This window comes from Hyperolius riggenbachi, chromosome 11, assembly GCF_040937935.1.
Source record: "Hyperolius riggenbachi isolate aHypRig1 chromosome 11, aHypRig1.pri, whole genome shotgun sequence".
NCBI classification, from domain to species: Eukaryota; Metazoa; Chordata; class Amphibia; order Anura; family Hyperoliidae; genus Hyperolius; species Hyperolius riggenbachi.
Genome location: NC_090656.1, coordinates 17852217 through 17878619, shown reverse-complemented (window position 1 = coordinate 17878619; position 26403 = coordinate 17852217). Strand labels below are relative to the sequence as shown.

The 26403-nt window shown below is 46.1% G+C and overlaps 1 protein-coding gene across 2 annotated transcripts in view; it reads right to left on the bottom strand.

The window, feature by feature from the left end:
- Nucleotides 1–26403, bottom strand: part of LRRC36 (leucine rich repeat containing 36) — a 54687-nt gene that overhangs the window by 10830 nt on the left and 17454 nt on the right. For both annotated transcript variants that reach the window (XM_068260281.1, XM_068260282.1), the window contains exons 5-10: nt 24596–24672; nt 19106–19179; nt 17663–17711; nt 16472–16894; nt 8222–8523; nt 1891–2047 (exon numbers count right to left, since the gene is read on the bottom strand). In XM_068260281.1, coding sequence (XP_068116382.1) covers nt 1891–2047; nt 8222–8523; nt 16472–16894; nt 17663–17711; nt 19106–19179; nt 24596–24672 — 1082 coding nt within the window. The remainder of the gene's footprint in view (nt 1–1890; nt 2048–8221; nt 8524–16471; nt 16895–17662; nt 17712–19105; nt 19180–24595; nt 24673–26403) is intronic.

Genomic DNA, 26403 nt, shown 5'->3' with positions numbered 1-26403 from the left:
TCTGTTTGTCATCATTACACACAGGTAATCTGCAACCGCATCTCCACCCCTCGGCCTGTGAAAAAGTCACTCCCCTCTGCCTCTGAAATCAGTGGCTAGTAGCTTCCTCCTTCTCCACCTGCCCAGACTGAGCTCCCATAAGCCCTTGCTACATGGGTCTGAGTGCCTTGGCGTTTTGGAGAAGCTGTGGGCGAGGCTTGTTTAGTTTATAGGGAATTAGAGTATTAAATTAAAAAAAAAAAAAAGTATTTGGCTTGAGGAATGCCCTATAAACTATATGTAAGGAACACAATTATGCAATGAATAAAAATTCATCTCGGATCCACTTTAAAGGGGAACTGAAGAGAGAGGTATATGGAGGCTGTCATGTTTATTTCCTTTTAATCAATACCAGTTGCCTGGCAGCCCTGCTGGTCTATATCTCTGCAGTAGTATCTGATTAAAACCAGAAACAAGCATGCAGCTAGTCTTGTCAGATCAGACTTATAAGTCTGAACCACTGAAACACCTGATCTGCTGCATGCTTGTTCAGGGGCTATGGCTAATAGTATTAGAGGCAGAGGATCTGGGGCTGCCAGGCAACTGGTATTGTCTAAAAGGAAATAAACATGACAGCCTCCATATACCTCTCTCTTCAGTTCCCCTTTAAGAGCCGTGTATAAAATATGCATCTTGGTTCTTTATAGCCTTTCAAGCCAAGTGCTCATCTACACCCACTGGCTTATTTCCATACATATAGCTAAAAACTTTAAAACCAAAGTCCAGGCAACCAATAAAAACCTATTTTGTTTACTTGGATAGATCCTGTATCTACTTTAGGCCTGGGAATGGGGCGGGGTTACCAGAATGTTAAGTCTGACTGGAGTTGTATAAGGACCCACCCACTGCTCTCTAAATACTCAGTTCCCATCATGCTGTGCAATACAACAACAAAGAGTAACCACACTTTCCCTAAAAATAGAACAATTCATATCAAATCATCTTCCTGTACCTTGAGACCTTCAACAAGCTGTATTTCACAGACATACATATCTGTAATTACACTGTCATTTGTCCTGACCACTGTTCTAAAGCTCTAAAAGTGTCACTGTGAAAGCTGTGTTGCATGGCTGCCAGCTGTTACAAGTGAAACTTGCAAGTGCTGTAGGCTGAGGTGTGTAACCCAAGCAGCCCCCCAGTCTTAAATAGAGCACCCGGCAAAGCATGATTTGCTGAAACCGCTAGTGGGCACTGGACTACTGAGGACTCCCAGGTCACTGCCCCCTTGGCTCACCCCACTGGTTCCCAGTAGAAATTAGGGCTCTTGTGGGGAAACAAATACTATACAGGTATAGCTCAACTAAAGCCGAAACTAAACATGGCAAATTCTGAAAGCATGCACATTGATTTGTGTATATAAATTAAAAATAAAATAAATACTGTTAATTAATAGTTACCCTTAAAACCAAACTTGGCAAATAGAAACTCATCAAGCAAACTAATCTGCAGGAGATTTTTCAGAGTTGAGGTCTTATAATTGTTCACTACCTACTTTTACAAGTCCCGCCTCCTCCCATAGATCCCTATTCCACTGTAATGCAGAGAATCCAGAAAATGTAGTCTGGCCTCTGTTTGTAACTTGGCCACAGGCAGCTCTATTGACCAACACCCAGCAGCTGAATTCAGAGGGGAAAGGAAACAAGATGCAGTGCAGCTTTCAGAGATTCTCCCCCGTTCCTTGTTTCTATACACCGTTTATATTACCTTATTCTAATTGTTGTCAGAATTTCACAGCTTCAGTTTCGGGTTTAGCTGAGCTTTAAAAATGTAGTTGTCTTCCACTAACACAAATTACCATTCCTTTCAGAAACATTTTAAAATAATCACAGGTCACATGTATTTAATACTCACCTAAAAACCTTTGATTGTGCAGCAGAGACCCCGAGCCATTCCAGTAGCGGTCCACCAAGTCCATCAGCTGCTGGAGAGCTTCTGAGATGGATGGAGCCTCGGTTGTGTTGGGCGAGTCCCCTATCCTCATCTCATCCGCCGTCAGCAAATCCTCTTTCTGAAACAGACATGCTTATTACCAAACGTGGAGGCATTTCGTCGGGTCATCAGGCTCTAATATTATTATTTAGTATTTATATTTAGTGCTGACATCTTCCGCAGCGCTGTACAGAGTATGTTGTATTGTCACTTACTGTCCCTCAGAGGGGCTCACAGTGTAACTTCTACCACAGTCATATGTCTGTATGTATCGTGTAGTGTATGCATCGAAGTCTAGAACCAATTTAGAGGGAAGCCTAATTGACTAATGTGTATGATTCTGAGATGAGAGGAAAACAGAATGCCCAGAGAAATCCCACACAGACACCGGGAGATCATACAAACTATATGCAGATAGTGCCTGGGTGGGATTCAAACCGGGGACCCAGTGCTGCAAGGAGCGCTATTGACCACACCACTGTGCTGCCCCTATAAATCATGTATTTTGGCCACACCGAAGCAGATGGTTTTGGCGAACTGCACTCAGTGCCGGGCGCCGAAACTAGGCGCCCCATAGCAGCAATAATATGCGGCGCGGGGTGCGCAAGAGTAATTCGGGGGGGCCAGCGATAGCACCTTGTTCTAAGTTGTGACGACTCAGAGGGGGGAATAGTATTTAACGCCGCTAGGAGTTTAGCAGCAGCAGGGAGAGCAGTCATTCAGCTTGCCCTGCGCCCAACTCACCCGCGGTGTACTAATACGTACGCTGGCCCCACACATCTGCCAGCAGTTCTCATTAAGGCCTTGTTTCCATCTATGCGCTTCTGTCCACTTATCAGCAACATGTATCAATCTGTAACATTGATGTGCTGATAAAAAGCGGACCGAAGCACACTCAGGGCTCGTTCACATCATACGCGCTGCCGTGCGCATTTGGAAGAGTTTATGATGTGCGACACGCAAGAACGACAGAAGGGCATAGACAGCCCTTCTGCCGTTCACATCATATGCGATATGATGCGCTTGTGTACTGCTGCATGCATTCTGCCCGCAAGCGCAGAGCTGACCCAATCACTGTAGTGAATGGGATCAGCAGTGCAGTGGGTAGCGGCAAAGATGGCGTGCGATCGTACGCATTGCATTCCGATCGCACAGCCATCTGCGCTGCATAGATGTGAACGAGGCCTAAGTGGAAATGAGGCCTTAGAATTAAGTCTCGTACACACACTAGAGGAAACTCAGGCAAGGTGTCCATAAACAACAGTGTCTGCCATAAATCTAGCATATGCACAGCGGCCCCTGATGTCTCGGCCAGCGATCTGCCACAAATAGTCAGCTGAGAGCATTGTTCCCCTTACCCCACACACCCCCTGATGTCACTCACCCGCTGTTCTGGCGGCCATCCTACCCCCCACACAGCAACAGAACACATAGCTAATGCATCTGTAGTGTCAGCCACTGACCACTGAGACTAAGTCGCGGGCCAACCTCAATATCCAATGGTCACCTTCCTCACTTATAATGTTCCCTGGTGTCTAATGGTTCCCTTCCAGCCCCTGTACAGTTTCCCCAGTGTCTAGTGGTACTCCTTCCTCCCCTATATAGTTCCCTGGTGTCTCGTGGCTACCACCCTCCCCTATACAGTTCCCTGGTGTCTCGTGGCTACCACCCTCCCCTATACAGTTTCCTGGTGTCTCGTGGCTACCACCCTCCCCTATACAGTTCCCTGGTGTCTTGTGGCTACCACCCTCCCCTATACAGTTCCCTGGTGTCTAGTGGCTACCGCCCTCCCCTATACAGTTCCCTGGTGTCTCGTGGCTACCACCCTCCCCTATACAGTTCCCTGGTGTCTCGTGGCTACCACCCTCCCCTATACAGTTTCCTGGTGTCTCGTGGCTACCACCCTCCCCTATACAGTTCCCTGGTGTCTTGTGGCTACCACCCTCCCCTATACAGTTCCCTGGTGTCTAGTGGCTACCGCCCTCCCCTATACAGTTCCCTGGTGTCTCGTGGCTACCACCCTCCCCTATACAGTTCCCTGGTGTCTCGTGGCTACCACCCTCCCCTATACAGTTTCCTGGTGTCTCGTGGCTACCACCCTCCCCTATACAGTTTCCTGGTGTCTCGTGGCTACCACCCTCCCCTATACAGTTCCCTGGTGTCTCGTGGCTACCACCCTCCCCTATACAGTTCCCTGGTGTCTCATGGCTACCGCCCTCCCCTATACAGTTCCCTAGTGTCTCGTGGCTACCACCCTCCCCTATACAGTTCCCTGGTGTCTCGTGGCTACCACCCTCCCCTATACAGTTCCCTGGTGTCTCGTGGCTACCACCCTCCCCTATACAGTTCCCTGGTGTCTAATGGTTCTCCCTCCCCTATACAGTTCACTGGTGTCTCGTGGCTACCACCCTCCCCTATACAGTTCCCTGGTGTCTAATGGTTCTCCCTCCCCTATACAGTTCACTGGTGTGATGTGGCTACCACTCTCTCCTATACAGTTCCCTGGTGTTTAGTGCTTTCCCCCTCCCTTCCTCATATGGCTTCCCTGGTGTTCTAGGGCTTCACCTCCAATATAACTTCCCTGGTGGTCTAGAGTGGGTCACACATAATGCAAAGTGGGGAAACAACTTGAGGGCCAGATTTGTCCCCGGGGTGGAGTCTAACATGTATGCTTTATGGCCCATACTCACGGGCAACCAAACCTGCATGTCGCTAGCACACGGGAGCGTGTGCGCGACAGCTCGTCGCCACGTCCCTCCGCATACACACTGCGGAAGAGGGACTATTGGCGTGACGGAAACTGTCGCCGACGATCCTTCTCCCCGCCGGAAACTCAGTGCGCCGGCTATGGGGTTGCTATCGCTAGTCCGCATACACACGCGGACTAGCGACAGTTGCGGCGAAGTTCAATCGCCTGGCGACATCAGCGACGAGCGATGGTTCGGGGTGCGCGCCCGTGCAACGCCTCATACTCACGGGCGACAACTGTAGCCCGTGAGTATGGGCCATTAGAATGGGCAATGATTAGTGTCCCAGACTTTCTCCCTGTGTAAGATTTACAGAGCAGATATTGATAGATGCTTCAGGTTCTTACCACCCATCTGCATTAACTTCAGTGATTGTCATATTTACAAAGTAACTGACACTTTTTACACTGCCAAATGAGTACATCTGAAATGGGCGCAGGAGACAGCTGGTATATGACTGATCCTGCTTCTGCACAAGTCCCGGCCGTGTTAATTACTATTCCCCCTCCAGGCCGCCATGGATAGTGGGGGAATGAAATAATTCGGCTTCCAGCGATTGCTGGAGGCCGCATTATTGTGATTTTTAAGCAACCTCGGCTCCGTCTCTTCTGACAGCGCAGAAGTTACTCACTGAGCACCGCTATAGACTGATTCCCATCATAGTCTATGGCGGCGCTGGCTGCGCCCAAATCTACCTGCGCCAAAAAGCACTGCTCCGCTGCCAAATAGCCTTTGCCCCTTGAAAGTGGAGAATAATGTCCACGATTACAAATCCGTTGGTTAATGAAGCAGCAACTCTAGGGCTTGACTGACTTGGCTACAGGTCTGTGGAAATGTGCATTAAAAACTTGGGATTCTAAAGGGGCCCATACACTGGCCAATTTCAGCCATCGATCAATTTGTGATCGATTTTGATCGATTTGATCTAGCTGACAGGATGGAAAATGTAGCCCGTAGAGTTGCATTGGATCTAATGGTGCAATAATGCATTTAGATTTTCAATAGATTTCATTTTTAAATCTATTGGAAATCTGTTCCTAGTGTGTGGCACACATCCAATAGATTCCTGTCAGATTCCACCTGACAGGCATCTGCCAGAAATCTGATGGTCAAATCTGCTGCATATCTATCAGTGTATGGCCACCTTAAAGAGAATCTGTATTGTTAAAATCACACAAAAGTAAACATACCAGTGTGTTAGGGGACATCTCCTATTACCCTCTGTCACAATATCGCCGTTCTCCATCGCATTAAAAGTAGTCAAAAACAGTTTTTAAAAGTTTGTTTATAAACAAACAAAATGGCCACCAAAACAGGAAGTAGGTTGATGTACAGTATGTCCACACATAGAAAATACATCCATACACAAGCAGGCTGTATACACCCTTCCTTTTGAATCTCAATAGATCATTTGTGTGTTTACCTTCTGTCCCCTGCAGCTCTCACCCACAGAATACTAGTGACAGCCTGTGAGGCTGGTCATTTCTTCCTGTCTGTAATTCCTCAGTATGTGTCAGCCCAGCTCCTTTCACAGCCTAACAGAGGAGGATTTTTATCCAGCTCTCTTCTATCACTGATAAGAGAGCAGAGACGCTGCTGGCTTATGTAAATAACACACACACTGGAGTGTGCATAGAGTGGCCTGGAAAGGGGGGTGCATAGCAGATCAGCACGGAAGAGTTGGCAGCCTTCCAGACACAGGGCGACAAGTCCGACAGGGGAAAGATACATTGATTTATTACAGAGACAGTGATAGTAGAAAGTGCTGCAGTAAGCCAGAGCACATTAGAACAGGTTTAGGAACTTGTAGGATGGTAGAAAAAACGTTGTAATAGTCTCTTCAACTTATTTGAATTCTCTCATTTCCATACCACTGTCTAGAGACAATGTCTGGGGAAGCCGCTTAGCCTTAGCCTACCAATAAGTTTTGGAGGTGTGGGTTGAAACCTATACAAATAGCAAAACATGCAAACTCTATGCAGACTGGGATTCCATGCTGGGACGTAAGTGCTGCATAGAGTTCTGTGTTTTTAGCCAACATATACAGTAGGGATGGTCAATAAAATGCAAATAAATTTGAGTTGATGCATTATGCAAATTGTGTATGCAAATTCATGCAGCTTGAAAATGGGCCAATCAAATCCTGCTAAGGTGAAATTCGATCGGTCCATTTTTAAGCTGCACAAATTTGCATGATCCTGCATCAACTCAAAATTATTAGCATATCATTGACCATCACTTATATACAGTGTGTGTGGGACAGTGTAATTGGAGACCCCTGTGGCGAAGGTGCTAGCCTTCCTAAGGCTACAAGGGCACTGGCCTGTCTTCCTAGGACTAATACATAAACCTTTACATTGACCCCCACATCAGCACCCCACAACAAGTCCCAACAAAAAAAGAAAGTTTTGCCCCTCTTGGTCAACATCCAAAGATTATGCTGTGTACCAATTGGCACCATTCATCAATAAAAGAACTACTTGTAGAGTGAATGTGTTTTTTTTAAAAAGGGAATCTGAACTGAGTAAGGCCTCTTTCACAGTGCAACGTTAAAGTCGCATGTTAGAAAATGTTCCAACGCACAGCAATACTAAGTCTGTGCAACATTCACAGTGCACACGTTGTGTTTGTGTGCAACGTGTTGTGTTATTGAAAGGTGCTGCATGCTGTGCGGTATACACGTTATTAGCTGCATTGGACTGTTTGCACATGCTCAGTAATGACTTGGAAGCATACTTTTCATTGCCTGTATGCTCTACTGTATACGACGATAACGGGGCATTAAGTTGCGTTGCGACTTTTTTTGGGGCGTTGCGTTGTGTTGTAATTTGCGTTGCGACTTTTACGTCGCATCAAAAAACGCAACGTCCTACTGTGAAAGAGGCCTAAAATTATTTAAAATGAACATGATGTAGCTGCAAATGAATATTACATACTTACCTCACCGTCAGTTCCTCTCAGAAGCTCAACATTTTCTTCTTACAGTGATCCCTTCCAGTTCTGACAAGATTTTGTCAGAACTGAAATATACCAGTTGCTATATATCAGCTGCTGTCAGTTACAACTGAATGTGCAAGGTAATGTCCATGTCTCCCTATGACTCAAGTGGGTGATATTACAGTTTAATAGTTTGCTGACCAGGAAGGTGTTATGGGGTAATGGCCATTTACAAAAAGGAGGACAGAGAATTCCATTGATCACAGTGGAAAAACAGGATGCAGGAGAGGAGAAAGAGATTGAGGAGTAGACTACATGGGAGGTAAGTATGACCTGTGTATGGTTATTTTGTCTTTTTATTTTCAGTTCAGGTTCTCTTTAAGTGCTGCTGAACTGTAAAAGGATGAAATGAACAATTTCTTTGATTAATGGATGGTGCCCACTTTTATCCGCAGCATTGTTTTGTATTGTCTGCAGTGTTGGCAGGTCTGAGTTGAGGCATTATTGAGTTGATATAGGAAGTGAGCAGATTCGGTCACACACAGATTGTATGTCTGTTGCGCACTTACATGCCGGTCTTGATACACGTCGGAGGGATTTGTATACAGCAGAGAATTCAGGCTGCTGGACCTCTTCATTCCTGACTGATACGCCGTCACGGCGGGCGCCTTCTCTGGACTCCAGGCGCTTCTATACTCTCTGCTGAAGTCCGCACGGCTGGCCGCGGTTGCGGCGGAGGAGTTGGTGTTGGTCAGGTTGGGCTTAGATGGCAGCGTGTAAGTCTTTGAGATGTCACTAAAGCCTTTCCTAAGAGCGGAGAGACTACTGGAGGATGAAGGAGGCTCAGACAGATGCGTTGTGATGTAAAGATCTGAAAATGTATAAGCAACTGTTTAAATAGAATTCCCAGCATAGCAGCAGCTCTGGGTACAGAATGCAGAAAATGACCCCCTCTACCTGCTTCTGTCCTGTCACTGTATCCTAGCAACATCCTAGCATGGAGACATTTCAAAATGATCTTAAAGAGAATCCGAGGCGGATTTTCTAAATCTTAATAGGACACAGAGGCATGTTCTCTGCACAATGACATGTCTCTGCTTCCTTCTGTGCCGTTGCCAGTCCTCCCCAGGCTCTGCTGTCCCCCCTGAAAAATACTGACAGGCTATCGTCAATCTGATTGTCGCTAGCCTGCTGTGTACTTGCAATTTGTAAATCATGGCTTCTCTGCATTGCCTCCCCCGCCTCCTCCATTGCATGGCTCCCCCTGCTAACTTCCTCCAATCGGAAGCTAAGCCGTGACCCGGAAGTACTTCCTGGGTCGCAGCTTAGTTTCCGATTGGAGGAAGCTAGCAGAGGCGGGGAGCCATGTAATGGAGGAGGTGGGGAGGTAATGCGGAGGAGCAGTGATTGACAAGTTGCAGGTACACAGCAGGCTAGCGACAATCAGATTGTCGCTAGCCTGTCTGTATTTTTCAGGGGGGACAGCAGAGCCATGGAGGGCGGGGGGGATGGGGACTGGCAACGGCACAGAAGGGCACAGAGGCATGTCATCGTGCAGAGAACATGCGTTTTCTGCAGGTTACGTTTCAGCAGTTTTTGGTGTGTTTTTGTATGCATTCGCGTTTTTTTTTCATGCATTCACTTTCTTCAATATTTTGTTTTTGTGCAGCCCATAGACTTTCATTATGGGCAAAAACGCATGCAGCTTTTTCCGCAACGCTAGCGATTCTGTCTAGTGTGCTTCAAGCCAGAAGAAAACTCAAAAGAGAAGAAAAAGGTGCAAATAACATACTTTACACCTGTATGGGTACAAGGAGCCATTTTTAATATTTTTGAGAGCTGGGCTGTGGAGTCGGAGTCGTGGAGTCGGAGCAATTTTGGGTGCCTGGAGTCGGAGTCGGGAAAAAATGCACCGACTCCGACTCCTAATGAATTTGTAACTGTAATTAAAATAGAAAATATAATAAAATGTTCTATTTCTCAGATAAGTCATTAAAATAATGTATATATACAGTAATAGCTGTGCTCAGTCCACAAAAATGACATAAACCAATCAAAATTAGTTACTTGTGCTGCTTCAATAAAGCAGTCCCCGTATTTTTAAAGTCAGATATACATATCTGATTGTGACTGTATATATGATGTGTACACAGGAATCTCTTATATATACTAAATAACGTCTATGCTGTAAGAATAAAGCCTGATGTGTAGCTATGTGACTAATAGAGATGGTCAATGAGATGGAAATAATTCTGCGTTGATGCTGATTTATGCAAATGTATGCACTCTCTTTGCTCATGAAATCAAATAATTTGATATGTTGTTAAAATTTGGTTTGGTGACTACAAATTAAAGGGTACCTGAGACGGATGAAAATAAAAGTGTTATACATACCTGGGGCTTCTTCCAGCCCCCTTCAGGCTAATCAGTCCCTCGCTGTCCACCTCCACCAAATGGATCTTCTGCTATGAGTCCTGGTAATTCAGCCAGTCAGCACAGTCCAGCCACGTGCCGCTTCTCCAGCCAGGAGCGTTCTGCACCTGCGCAATAGTGCTGCGCAGGTGTAGTACGCTCCCGGCGGCGGAGTGTGTGCATGCGCACTACACCAGACTGGCTCAAGTACCTGGACTCATAGCAGAAGATCCAGGTGGTGGAGGAGGACAACGAGGGACTGATTATCCTGAAGGCGGCTGGAGGAAGCCCCAGGTATGTATAAAGCTTTAATTTCATCTGTCTCAGGTTTACTTTGTTACACAGTAGTACTATACTCTACATATGCACTCCCCACAGAGCTGCAGGGAATCCACTGAGAATGTTGTGCACATTTAACACAGAGGTGTTGTCTGTTTACAATCTCCTCATTCCCCTGCGGAGTACCTGCACATAATTCTTACATGTACCCACACTTACATTGCCTAGGGCCTGATAGATGTTTGTTCCGGTTTGTACCTTTTACAAGTACTCTTACCAAGGACTAGTTTTAGTCTAAAGGGAATAAATATAGTAGTCTACATATCCTTCTCACTTCAGTTGTCTTGTAAAATTCCTAAGCGTTGGCAGTTAAGAGACGAATTTCACGTTACATACTGTTAATCAACAAAATTGTAATATGCAAATTAGAGGAGTCGGAGTCAAGGAGTCTGAGTCGGTGGAATCCTGAACTGAGGAGTCGGAGGATTTTTGGACCGACTCCACAGCCCTGTCTGAGAGGGACATGGATGCTGCCATATTTAATTACTTTTAAACCATACCACTTGCCCGTAAGTCCTGCTGATCTTTTTGGCTACAGTAGTGTCTGAATCACACAGCTAAAACAAGAATGCGGCTAATTCAGAAACATGTGATATGCATGCTTGTTCAGGGTCTATGGCTAAAAGCATTAGAGGCAGGGGATCAGCAGGGCAGCCATGCAATCTGCATTGATTAAAAGGAAACACATTTTAGCCTCCATAGCTCTCTCAGTTCAGGTGTGCTTTTAAAGAAAAAACGTAATCAAGAAATTAACCTCATCCCAATCCGTAGCTAATACCCCCTTTCCCATGAGAAATCTATTCCTTTTCACAAACGGATCATCAGGGAGCTCTGTATGGCTGATATAGTAGTGAAACCCCTCCCACAGTGTGATGTCAGGACCATGGTTCTGACAGCACACTGTGGGAGCCTTGTTGCATTGTGGGAAATAACAGCTGTGTACAGCTGTTTCTAACTGCCAAAAAAGCAAGCAGCAGCTACTTCCACTGACATCACCTGCCAGCAGTAAAAATGTCAGAATGTAAATCAAGGAGAGGAAAGGTTTTACAATAGGCAAACACTCACTAAATCATTTATACATAATTATTGTAAAAATGAAGCACTTTTTTACTACATTGTTTTTTACTGGAGTTCCTATTTAACTATGACAGTTAAACTGAATAGGAAGTTAGCTGTACACAGAAGAAAGGGTTTGTGTGCAAGACCAGAGATTTATTCAGGAGGGCGATATGGTGGTATAGTAGACAACAGTCTTGCCTTTCAGCACTAGGGTTCTATGTCCAAATTTGGGCCAGGGCACTTTCTGCATGGTGTTTGCATGTTCTCCCTGTGCATGAGTTTCCTAGGGATTAGGTAGTGAGCTTCTCTGAGGTCAGTGACTATGTACTCTCTAAAGTGCTGCAGAAGATGTCAGTGCTATATAAAGACGCAATACTGTGGTAGTGACAGACTATGGCTATGGTAGAATTAGATTGTGAGCTCCTCTGAGGACAGTCAGTGACATGACTATGTACTCTGTAAAGTGCTGCAGAAGATGGCAGTGTTATGTAAATACATAATAATAATCATAATATGGTAGAACCTTAGGCTAGGACTAGGGTATGATTAGATTGAAACTCCTCTGAGACATGTCTATGTACTCTGTAAAGTGCTGCAGAAGACATCAGTTTTATATAAATACATAATAATAATATGGTAGGACATTAGACTATGACTATGGTAGGATTAGATTGTGAGCTCCTGAGGACAGTCAGTGACATGACTATGTACTCTGTAAAGTGCTGCAGAAGATGTCAGTGCTATATAAATACATAATAATTATATGGGAGGACATTAGACTATGACTATGGTAGGATTAGATTGTGAGCTCCTCTGAGGACAGTCAGTGACATGACTATGTACTCTGTAAAGTGCTGCAGAAGATGTCAGTGTTATGTAAATACATAATAATAATAATAATAATAATAATAATAATAATAATAATAATATGGTAGAACCTTAGGCTAGGACTAGGGTATGATTAGATTGAAACTCCTCTGAGACATGTCTATGTACTCTGTAAAGTGCTGCAGAAGACATCAGTTTTATATAAATACATAATAATAATATGGTAGGACATTAGGCTATGACTATGGTAGAATTAGAGTGTGAGCTCCTCTGAGGACAGTCAGTGACATGACTATGTACTCTGTAAAGTGCTGCAGAAGATGTCAGTGCTATATAAATACATAATAATAATATGGTAGGACATTAGACTATGACTATGGTAGGATTAGAGTGTGAGCTCCTCTGAGTGCAGTCAGTGACATGACTATGTACTCTGTAAAGTGCTGCAGAAGATGTCAGTGCTATATAAATACATAATAATAATATGGTAGGACATTAGACTATGACTATGGTAGGATTAGAGTGTGAGCTCCTCTGAGTGCAGTCAGTGACATGACTATGTACTCTGTAATGTGCTGCAGGAGATGTCAGTGCTATATAAATACATAATAATTATATGGGAGGACATCAGACTATGACTATGGTAGGGATTAGATTGTGAGCTCCTCTGAGGACAGTCAGTGACATGACTATGTACTCTGTAAAGTGCTACAGAAGATGTCAGTGCTATATAAATACATAATAATTATATGGTAGGACATTAGACTATGACTATGGTAGGGATTAGATTGTGAGTAGAAATGTATTCCGAGTTGTTTTTATTTGTGAAGATTCTGTCATCCTTATGCAGAACCTCACCTTTCAATTCAGCCCTCCTTCCCTCCCTCCAAGATAATACAGAGTAATCACAAGCAAGCATGAGTGGCCTGCCAGTAGACACAAACATTCGCCTTTTGTGAGCAGTTATGTTTTTATCTATGGAGAGGAGGAAGGAGAATGAGCATACCATGAACTCTTCTAGATATGCTTACCTTTTGGGGAAGGGGAGTGATAGTGACGAGCTTGTTAAACAATTTGGCTGGTACACAAAGATTGGGCAACTATTTAATGTTTAGGGCTCTGGATCCTATAGATAGAGTTGGGCCGAACCTCCGATTTTAGGTTCGCGAACCTGGTTCGCGAACTTCCGCGGAAGGTTCGGTTCGCGTTAAAGTTCGCGAACCGCAATAGACTTCAATGGGGATGCGAACTTTGAAAAAAAAAATAATTATGCTGGCCACAAAAGTGATGGAAAAGATGTTTCAAGGGGTCTAACACCTGGAGGCTGGCATGGCGGAGTGGGATACATGCCAAAAGTCCCGGGGAAAAATCTGGATTTGACGCAAAGCAGCGTTTTAAGGGCAGAAATCACATTGAATGCTAAATGACAGGCCTAAAGTGCTTTCAAACATCTTGCATGTGTATACATCAATCAGGGAGTGTAATTAAGGTACTGCTTCACACTGACACACCAAACTCACCGTGTAACGCACCGCAAACAGCTGTTTGTGTAGTGACGGCCGTGCTGGACTGGCGCGCACCATGGCGAGAGTGCAGGTTTTGGTGGCTTTACAGAACAGGTATACAGTGGCGGGTTCACAGAACAGGTATACAGTGGCGGGTTCACTGAACACAACAGGTATGCAGTGGCGGGTTCACTGAACAGGTATACAGTGGCGGGTCCACTGAACAGAACAGGTATGCAGTGGCGGGTTCACTAAACAGAACAGGTATACAGTGGCGGGTTCACTAAACAGAACAGGTATACAGTGGCGGGTTCACAGAACAGGTATGCAGTGGCAGGTTCACTGAACACAACAGGTATGCAGTGGCGGGTTCACTGAACAGGTATACAGTGGCGGGTCCACTGAACAGAACAGGTATGCAGTGGCGGGTTCACTGAACAGGTATGCAGTGGTGGGTTCACAGAACAGGTATGCAGTGGTGGGTTCACAGCACAGGTATGCAGTGGTGGGTTCAATGAACAGGTATACAGTGGCGGGTCCACTGAACAGAACAGGTATGCAGTGGCAGGTTCACTGAACAGGTATGCAGTGGTGGGTTCACAGCACAGGTATGCAGTGGTGGGTTCACAGCACAGGTATGCAGTGGTGGGTTCAATGAACAGGTATACAGTGGCGGGTCCACTGAACAGAACAGGTATGCAGTGGCAGGTTCACTGAACAGGTATGCAGTGGTGGGTTCACAGCACAGGTATGCAGTGGTGGGTTCACAGCACAGGTATGCAGTGGTGGGTTCACAGCACAGGTATGCAGTGGTGGGTTCACAGCACAGGTATGCAGTGGTGGGTTCACAGCACAGGTATGCAGTGGTGGGTTCACAGCACAGGTATACAGTGGTGGGTCCACTGAACAGAACAGGTATGCAGTGGCAGGTTCACTGAACAGGTATGCAGTGGTGGGTTCACAGCACAGGTATGCAGTGGTGGGTTCACTGAACAGGTATGCAGTGGTGGGTTCACAGCACAGGTATGCAGTGGTGGGTTCACTAAACAGAACAGGTATACAGTGGCGGGTTCACTAAACAGAACAGGTATACAGTGGCGGGTTCACAGAACAGGTATGCAGTGGCAGGTTCACTGAACACAACAGGTATGCAGTGGCGGGTTCACTGAACAGGTATACAGTGGCGGGTCCACTGAACAGAACAGGTATGCAGTGGCGGGTTCACTGAACAGGTATGCAGTGGTGGGTTCACAGAACAGGTATGCAGTGGTGGGTTCACAGCACAGGTATGCAGTGGTGGGTTCAATGAACAGGTATACAGTGGCGGGTCCACTGAACAGAACAGGTATGCAGTGGCAGGTTCACTGAACAGGTATGCAGTGGTGGGTTCACAGCACAGGTATGCAGTGGTGGGTTCACAGCACAGGTATGCAGTGGTGGGTTCAATGAACAGGTATACAGTGGCGGGTCCACTGAACAGAACAGGTATGCAGTGGCAGGTTCACTGAACAGGTATGCAGTGGTGGGTTCACAGCACAGGTATGCAGTGGTGGGTTCACAGCACAGGTATGCAGTGGTGGGTTCACAGCACAGGTATGCAGTGGTGGGTTCACAGCACAGGTATGCAGTGCTGGGTTCACAGCACAGGTATGCAGTGGTGGGTTCACAGCACAGGTATACAGTGGTGGGTCCACTGAACAGAACAGGTATGCAGTGGCAGGTTCACTGAACAGGTATGCAGTGGTGGGTTCACAGCACAGGTATGCAGTGGTGGGTTCACTGAACAGGTATGCAGTGGTGGGTTCACAGCACAGGTATGCAGTGGTGGGTTCACAGCACAGGTATGCAGTGGTGGGTTCACAGCACAGGTATGCAGTGGTGGGTTCACAGCACAGGTATGCAGTGGTGGGTTCACAGAACAGGTATGCAGCCAGACAGGAACAAGTTAAGCCTAACTAATCTTTCCCTGAGAGACAGTCTGCAGCAGCTCGCCCTACTCTCACTAACGCAGGCAGCACACGAGTGACCGTAATGGCCGCCGCTGCCTGCCTTATATAAGGGGGGGTGGGGCTCCAGGGGCTACTGTAGCCTAATTGGCTACACTGGGCCTGCTGACTGTGATGTAGAGGGTCAAAGTTGACCCTCCATGTGCATTATGGGGCGAACCGAACTTCCGCAAAGGTTCGCCTGCGGGACGCGAACGCGAACCACTGAAGTTCGCATGGAACCGTTCGCAGGCGAACCGTTCGGCCCAACTCTACCTATAGAGCCTCTCTTCTCGTCCCCCTTGTTCCAGCGCTGTTGCATATTATCGACCAAATGGTTGAATACCCCATCGAGAACTCTCAGAAGGCTTCAGGAGAATGTGTTTCCCCAAGTGATCCCAAAGACAGGCGATTCCATACTGCACCTGCATGAGTGTGAACTCGTACATGCGCAGTACAGAGCCATCCGTGTTTGGGAGCTCTATGGGACACAAGTGCTCCCGAAACCTTCTGAGGGCTCCCGAAGGTGGTAAATTTAAATGGGGGACAGTGCTGGAATGAGGACACCAAGAGAGGACCAGAAAGGCTCTACAGGCTCCAGAGCCTTCACTCTCCATAAGTAGGTATTTTAATTTTTTGTTTTGCTACAGATTTGCTTTGATATGTATTCCAATAAATATTGTAGTGTTACCTGAGCTAAGCCTCAGAAGTCGCTCCCTGCTGGTCTCTTCCCCATTATGTGAGGGTTTGAAACGTTCCCTCAAGTCCGTGCTTTGATCAACATCATGGAGGCCACCAGCCTTAAGTCTCTTAATCCCATCCAGGGCACCAGAGCTTGTCTTCTCGCTGCCCACAATGTCCTTCCTTACAGGGGTGGATGTGAGGTAGGGATTCTTGTAGCTCAATGCTGACCCCGATTTCTCTGGGAAGCTGAATATGGAGTTCTTCTCGCCAATGTCATCGTTCTTATCAAGTTTAGATAGACCATCGCTTCTTGGAAACAATTCAGAAATTGTGGAGTCGGCAAAGGTGACTCGGTATGCCTCTTTAGTACGTGAGGCCGGACCTGGGGAACGAATGGAGGAGCGGGTTGGAGAAGGCAATGGTCTATATTCTGTTAATAGAAAAACACAAAGCAAAATATGAAAAAAGTCTTAGCCCTGGGTGATTCTGGGCACAAACAGACACTTTTCCCATAAAATCAGGTGGACATCAGCAACAGGAGAAGCAGCAAAATCTAGAGATAAAAGCTTTTCACATTTCCACAAAACATAGCACTGTTGGGGTTACTTGAGGACTGAGTTGAGAAACCCTGCACTAGTCAACCAGTAACATTGCCCTCTCCACTCACTTGTATGCTGTCCCATCGGCCCTCCTCATCTTCCCACTGAGCAGCACACGCTGCTCCACTATAGCAAAACAATGTGTGTACAGCCCTTATTACCAGCAATGTGAAGCAACGATTGCTAAGGATGGCATTTAATTCACCAAACGTACAAGGCTAAAGTGGCTGCAATTGTTCAGCAAAGATGCACCTTTTCCAAAGGGTTGCGATTTATAGAATAATTTATTTTTGAGTTACTGGTACATGGTTGTATAGCTGCGGAAATATGGAACTTTTGGTCACATTTATTATAAACCTGTGTGAGGAAATCTGAAGCAAAACTGCTGCACAAGAGATGCTGAAGTGAAGCTGTTGCAGAGAGCGGCCAATCAGAATCCTTGATTTTGACATCTACTCCACCTATGATCAGTTTTGATCCCGGTTTCTCATGCATAGCCGTGAGGAATCTGCCCCTCTGCTCCAGCTGTGCAGTGGTGAATATATAACAAACATGTGAAAAATGGCAGCAATATTACAGATAAAAGTATATAACAATACCATCTTCAAAGTCGGTCTGAGGCTGCGGGAATGACTGGTGCTCTTCGGACTGTGGATGGAAAGAAAACGTCATGTAGGGTGTAGCCACTTATTCAGTAAATATGATGTTAAGAAATGAGAGATTGTGCAAATCAAACCAAGCCTGTTCCTATTCTAAACTGTTAGTGTACTTCTACTAAAGTGTTCTTCAAATGAGGCTCTGCTCAATAATGCAGAGTGCTTTTGTTCGGGCCTATTTCCACTACACGCAAATTCGCAATGTGAATTTTCGCATCCAAAATGCGACACGTTTGGGAATGGAGCTATTTCCCTTCAATGCGAATTTCTGGATGCGATAAAAATCTGGATGGTATGCTGCGCTTTTTTCACATCCCGCAGCAATCTTGAGTGCAAATCGTGGCTAATGTAAGTCAATGGGGCCGCATATATTCGCGTTACAAATGGGGAAATTCACATTCCGACCGTGAATGTACCCAGCATGCACAGCATCATTTCCTCACCTTTTACAACCCACCATAAACAGGAAAGGCCTACACAGGAAGTTAATTAATGCTAATGGGTTGTTGGGCATGTGATGTTGCTAGGCAGTTTTAAGATCGTAACGAGATTTTCACTTGAAAAACGTGCATAAAAACGCATGCACGTTTACGAATGCGATTCACAATGCGTGCTAGTGGAAATAGGCCTTAAAGAGACTCTGAAGTCTCCTAAAAACAAGGTTGTTACTTTAAAAACCTCTTTAACCTAATTGCCCCTCCTAAAACGCAACATCCCCCCCTGCTGACAGCGCCATAAATCACCATAAAGAAAAGCGTACAGCAATGCCCCTAGTGTGATACTTAGTGGTCCAGCCAGGTTCTTTGATCCCAGTTGTCACGACAGTGACATCATCTTTTTTAAATCATCTTTTCTGGGGATGTCGTGATTCGACAGAAAAAGTAAAGTGATTTTTGTTTTCTTTTTTCTTTGTCTCCTATCAAGTAGAGTACAAAGTTAACAACGTCTGAACCGTCTCTGCAGATGTGTGTATGGTGTATCCAGTACTTCTGACTCCCAAGGGTGTGTACTTAGAGCTGATGTCACCCTTCCCTTCCTGCGGATGTAAAAAATGGTTAGTGAGATGCAAGTTACTGAGACCTGCATGAATTGAGCCAATCAAAGCCACTTCCTATCAACTGTGATTGGCGCTATTCCAAGTAGCATCTGATATACATGCAGGCTGACATTCTTAGCACCTCACTGGCCATAAGTGCATCCAAACAAATGAAGAGATGGCACACTACTGGCTGCAATCACTTTGCTTGTATTCAGGAACAAGTCCACACTACAGTTTCGGATTTACATCCTTCCTCAGGTGTTAAAAACATACACCTCATTCACCTGTTCACCTGCTATCCAGGCATCCATTGTTTGAGGCCATAAGTGCATATCTGCAGGACTTACCTGATATTTAGCGGGAGACGAGCTCTTTCCATAAACTCTGGAATCAGGTTCTCGATTGCCAATCTTCCCCAGTTCTGAAATAAATTAACATTATTATTTCTATAGTGCCAACATCTTTTGCAGCGCTGTACACAGTATATTGTCTCGTCATTAAACTGTCCCTCACTGTCTAATCCAGCCTTTCTCAACCTTTTTACCCTAGAGGAACCCTGCAAATATTTTTTGGATCTCGAGGAACCCCTGCATTTATTTTGCAGGAGGCGTGGTCTTTAAAAGTAGGTGTGGCTGTTTATTTTGCTTCCACCTATTACACTGCCACTCATTATGATGCCTCCTTAATCTAGTGCTTTTTATTAATGTGCTCATTATTATTCTTACCCCCAATTTAGTTCTTCTTATTACAATATCCCCTATTTCATTGTGCTCTATCATATTTCCCTCACGATGGGGGAAAATGCAAAGGAACCCCTGCAGAGTTCTCAAGGAACCCTGGTTGAGAAAGCCTGCTCTAGTCCCTTCCATAGTCATATGTCTATGTATGCATCATGTAATGTATGTATCTTAAGGCTCATACACACATCAGACTATAGTCTTTTGAAAATGAAAGATCACAGACCAATCTTACCACCCTTCATGTAGTATGAGAGCCATACCTACACAGTCTATTCTATGGAGCTGAACTCCCCATCAGACAGAAATCTTTGCAAGATGCTGCACACACAGATGCTGTACAGACACACAAGATCAGTATCTGCAAAAGATCTGCTCCTGCCAAAAATCCATTCCTGCAAATTGCAATGATAGTCTATGAGATCTGCAGATCATCATACACACATGATTTAACTGACATTCATCTGCAGATCAGATCCACCAGGATGGATTTTCAGATCTGCGGATGATTGCTTGATCTGCAGATGAATGTCAGTTAAATCATGTGTGTATGATGATCTGCAGATCTCATAGACTATCATTGCAATTTGCAGGAATGGATTTTTGGCAGGAACAGATCTTTTGCAGATACTGATCTTTTGTGTCTGTACAGCATCTCTGTGTGCAGCATCTTGCAAAGATTTCTGTCTGATGGGGAGTTCAGCTTCATAGAATAGACTGTGTAGAGTATGGCTCTCATACTACATGAAGGGTGGTAAGATTGGTCTGTGATCTTTCATTTTCCAAAGACTATAGTCGGATGTGTGTATGAGCCTTTAGTCTAGGGCCAATTTAGGGGGCAGCCAATTAACTTATCTGTATGTTTTTGGGATGTGGGAGGAAACCAGAGAGCCTGGGGTAAGCCCACACAGACACAGGGAGAACATCCAAACTTCTTGCAGAGAGTGCCCTTGGCTGGGATTCAAACCGGAGACCAGACGCTGCAAGGTAAGAGTGCTAATTACGACTGTAGAGCTGATTGCTAAAGAGGGCCAACACTGGAGGACACAAGCGATGCAGCAAATCTGGACTTAACTATTTATTATTTAAAGAGTGGCAAAAGTTTGCAGGTGCTACTCTAGTTTATGGGACCCAGCAGTAAACCTCATAGGGAACAGTTCTCTAATCACAGTGCCCTCTACAGCACAAAGTGTTGTAATTGGCTGAATAGTGTGGGCGTAGTTTACTGCAACTTATTAGACACCTAGCAGTTGGAGAGGGTGCCTTCTACCAATCAATTAAGCTGGATTTCCCTATGAGGTTTCCTGCTGGGTCCCCTAAACAAGTGTTCCCCAACCCTCAAGGCCCACCAACAGTGCATGTTTTGTGGAAATCAATTACAGGTAGGTAATCAGCTTTGCTGCAACACTGATTACCCCACCTTTGAATGTTTGTGGTTTCCTGCAAAACATGTACTGTTGGTGAGCCTTGAGGTCAGGGTTGGGAACTCTGCAAAACTACACTAGCGCCAGTCTGTCTGCAGTGTATGGATGGATTTGATTCCACTCTCATAAAATTCAAATCGGAGAGGGATCAATCTGTTTGCAACAACAACAACTAACGTTTGTAAAGCGCTTTTCTCCCATAGGACTCAAAGCGCGTAAGCATAGCTCAGACCAATTATTGGTTGATTGGTAAATCGTGGTACAAAGGAAAAATTCCAGGGGTCGAGTGGGGCGTGGACGGCATCCACTTACTATTTCCCTAGGGTGGACGCCGTCCACGCTGGCTTGTGTGGAGGGAGCAGCGCAGCAGAAGGAGAGCTGTGAGCAGCGGTGGAGAAGGGGGCCATCTCCCCCCCTTTTCTCACCTTGGGGCTCTCCTTCCCTCGCTCTCCCCTTCACAAGTAATGTGCGCGGGCAGCCGGCAACGGGCGGGACTTACCTCTCCTCGTTCCGGCGCCGGATCTGCGTGCCGCTGCTCTGGTCTGAACCAGACCAGACTTGCGGCATGCAGATCCGGTGTTCCGACGACGAGGAGAGGTAAGTCCTGCGGCTGCCCGCACATTACTTGTGGAGGGGAGAGCGAGGGAAGGAGAGCCCTGAGGTGAGAGAAGGGGGGGGGGGGGAAGATGGCCACCTTCTCCACCGCTGCTCACAGCTCTCCGTCTTCTCTGCGCTGCTCCCCTCCTGCTGGGGGGACACCTGGCTACCTATTCTGGCACATATACCCCCTGACTACATATACTGGGGACATATACCCCCTGACTACATATACTGGGGACATATACCCCCTGGCTACATATACTGGGCACATATACCCCCTGACTACATATACTGGGCACATATACCCCCTGGCTACATATACTGGGGATATATACCCCCTGACTACATATACTGGGCACATATACCCCCTGGCTACATATACTGGGCACATATACCCCCTGGCTACATATACTGGGCACATATACCCCCTGGCTACATATACTGGGGACATATACCCCCTGGCTACATATACTGGGGACATATACCCCCTGACTACATATACTGGGGACATATACCCCCTGGCTACATATACTGGGGACATATACCCCCTGACTACATATACTGGGGACATATACCACCTGGCTACATATACTGGGGACATATACCCCCTGACTACATATACTGGGCACATATACCCCCTGACTACATATACTGGGCACATATACCCCCTGGCTACATATACTGGGGACATATACCCCCTGGCTACATATACTGGGGACATATACCCCCTGGCTACATATACTGGGGACATATACCCCCTGGCTACATATACTGGGGACATATACCCCCTGGCTACATATACTGGGGACATATACCCCCTGGCTACATATACTGGGGACATATACCCCCTGGCTACATATACTGGGGACATATACCCCCTGGCTACATATACTGGGGACATATACCCCCTGGCTACATATACTGGGGACATATACCCCCTGGCTACATATACTGGGGACATATACCCCCTGACTACATATACTGGGGACATATACCCCCTGACTACATATACTGGGGACATATACCCCCTGGCTACATATACTGGGGACATATACCCCCTGACTACATATACTGGGCACATATACCCCCTGGCTACATATACTGGGCACATATACCCCCTGGCTACATATACTGGGGACATATACCCCCTGGCTACATATACTGGGGACATATACCCCCTGGCTACATATACTGGGCAAATATCCCCCTGGCTACATATACTGGGCACATATACCCCTGGCTACATATACTGGGACATTTACCCCTGACTACATATACTGGGCACATATACCCCTGGCTACATATACTGGGCACGTATACCCCTGGCTACATATACTGGGGACATATACCCCTGACTACATATACTGGGCACGTATACCCCTGGCTACATATACTGGGCACGTATACCCCTGGCTACATATACTGGGGACATATACCCCTGGCTACATATACTAGGCACATATACCTCTGGCTACATATACTGGGGACTACAATACTCATGGCTACTTATACTGGGGACACCTATAGACCTGGCTACCTATGCTGGGGGCACCTATTTTGGGGAAACTGCTGTCAGATTATCTGCATTTTTGTGGAACCGCTGTTATGTATTTTGGGGAACTGGCTGCCAGATTATGCGTATTTTGGGGAAATGCTGCCAGATTGTGTATGTTTGGGGGACCATTGCTGCCAGATTATATGTATTTTGGGTGATCCGCTGCCAGGTTTCGCATATTTTGCGGAACTGCTTCCAAATTGTGTATGTTGGGGGAACTTCTGCTGCCACATTATCTATGTTGGGGGAACCACTGCCATATTATCTGTATTTTGGAGGAACTTCTACCAGATTATGTGTCTTTTTGGTGAAATGCTGTCAGATTACATCTATTTTGGGGGGATACACTACGGCAGAGCTCAAACTTCCCCGGCAGACCTTTTCCTTTTACATCACTGCTAAGGTCATGTATATTTGGCCCCACCCATGACCACGCCCACAGTATGCTTGACCAAGCCCATTTTTTGGTGCGCCGTGCGCATGAGCTTTCTAGGTGAGTCCACTCACTTTTTTTCCCAGGACTAGACCCCTGAAAAATTCTATAAGTCTGGAAATGCCAGGCTAAACAGGTGGCTTTTTAGTCTGGATTTGAATAACTCCAGGGATGGTGCTGTCTTTACTTGGTGTGGCAGGGAGTTCCAAAGTGTAGGGGCAGCATGACAGAAGGCTCTATCTCCAGATTTTTTGAGGTGCACTCTGGGAGTGACCTAGTTTATAGAACTTGCTGATCTGAGGTTGTGAGAGGTGTGGTGCAGCTTCAGCAAGTCCTTCATGTATCCAGGGCCCAAATTGTGTAGGGATTTGAATGTCTGCAGTCCAATCTTGAAGAGTATTCTCCATTCTACTGGTAGCCAGTGCAGTGAGCGAAGGATCGGTGTAATGTGACAGTGGCGAGGCTGGCTTGTTAGCAATTTGGCAGCAGCATTCTGCACTAATAGCAGGCGACGCAGGTCCTTTTTGGGGAGGACTGCATAAAGGGCATTGCAGTAGTCCAGCCGTGATGTGATGAAGGCGTGAACTAGGATTGGAAGATCCTCTGGGGGAATCAGGTGTTTAATTTTTGCAATATGGGGCAGAAATACATGCGTGTTTGGAAACCTTACTGGATCCCCAATGCTGGGTACACATGATTCAATTCGATTGACGGTGATCTGACGGGAAGTAGTATCGTGTGTGTGTGTGTGTATGTGTCCAAACTGCTCCCGATAAATTACAGGATTGATTTATTATTTATATAGCGCCAACATCTTCTGTAGCGCTGTACCTTGTGAAAACTTTGCAAAATTGATCCATTATCAATTGGAAGCAGATTTTGTGTGTCGGAAATAATCGTCCAATCCACCAATTGGATGGGAAATTGCATCGTGTGTACTTAGCACTAGAAACTGTCCAAACAGTAAATTTGGGAAACCTCTTACAAGTGTGACAGAGGCAGCAGCAAATAAATGTCGCTATACAGAGTAGAAACACTCCCAACTGTCTATAGGATAATGACAGTCTCTGCAGCATCATACACTTTACCACTTGAGCTGCTTAAGCTGAAATCCAGGCGGGTTTTAGTTCCTCCTCGGTCTCCGAACAGATGACTGCGTGACGGGCTGTGCACAGAGGACGACAGGAACAGAGGAGTTATATATTCTATATCCTATTCAATAACATTCATCAGACTTACAATACAGGCTCAAATCCCATCATATAATGTCACAAAGCCTCCCATCAGACGTCAAAGCACTGAGGGCTCGTTTCCACTATAGCGAATCCGCATGCGGGCACTGCATGTGGATTCGCATACTCAATGTTAGTGGATGGGGCTGTTTCCACGTGTGCGGCGGCGGCGGCGGCGTTTTTCGGTGCGGGAAAAATCTGCACGACAGGGCTCGTTTCCACTATAGCGAATCCGCATGCGGGCACTGCATGCGGATTCGCATACTCAATGTTAGTGGATGGGGCTGTTTCCACGTGTGTGGCGGCGGCGTTTTTCGGTGCGGGAAAAATCTGCACGACAGGGTCGTCAGATTTCGCGTGCGGCAGGAATTCGGGCGAATCGCCGCTAATGCATTCAATAGGGAAATCGCATGCGGCTTTGTCATGCGGATTTCCCCGCGATTTTGCATGCGATTTCGCATGAAAGGCAATGGAACTTTACACAGGCAGTGACATGGTTAAATTCGCCTGGCTCCTTGCCATGCGAAATCGCGGGTAAATCCGCATGGGGAAACGCAGCCGCATGCGATTTCTTCAGCGGTGGAATCCAGGCGATTCCGCACCGCTACAGTGGAAACGAGCCCTGAGAGTAAAATTTGTCAAGTTATCTCCAACAACACAGAAGCCTGTTCTAAAGCATTGTGCATGGCATACATGAAAAATACACCTGGAAAAAAAAAGTGCACAGGGGTTTGTTGCTAGTAGAATATCGCTACAGTTAGCGATATTCCCCCCAGGTTAGGTTAGGCACCCCCCCCCCCCCAGTGGTGCCTAACCTCAAAACTCCCCACCCCCTGTGGTGCCTAACCCTAAGTCCCCCCCAGACCGATGGTGCCCAACCTCAAGACCCCCCAGTGGTGCCTAACCCTAAGTCCCCCCTGGCTGATGGTGCCTAAACTCAAGACCCCCCACCCCCCAGTAGCTCCTAAACCTTAACACCCCTCGCTGAAAAGCTCAGCTCAAGGTTAAGGTACCTATATACTTATAGATGGCCACCAGATTGATTTCTGTCAGTTGGCTGTCAGATCAAATCTGACAGGAATCTATCTGATGTGTGCTACACACTAGGAACAGATCTTCCATCGATTTCAGAATGAAGTCTATTAAAAATCCAGTGTAATGGACTGTTCGATCCAGTGTAATGCTATGGGCTGTTAATCTGCAGCCGCTCTCGACCTGCCAATCGACCTAGATTTTCCCATCTTGAACTGATCAATGTATTTGACTGAAAATTGGTTTATCAATCTATTGGGATGAATAGATTACTAGCAGATTGGATCAGAGTGAATATAAAGGTGTATGGCCACCTTTAGTAAGGGAGAGAAGGAAAAGGTAACCTAAAACTAAGGCCTGGTTTTTCCACTTGCGTGTTTTGTGTCAAATTTTTCTCTCAGAAAATTCGCATTGATTTTGCAACTTATGGTTGTGAATGGGGCTGTTTCCATTCAATGCGACTTTTCGTACACGTTCCTACGCGTGCAAAAAAATCTGAGGTCCTGTATCATTTTTTTCGGACACCGCGTACGATTAGTGTACGATGCTTTGTATAGGCAATGCAAATTTTTGCGTTATTTGCTCGAAAATTCACATTAGATCCATGGTTACAGGAAGTTGTCAGCAGTCAT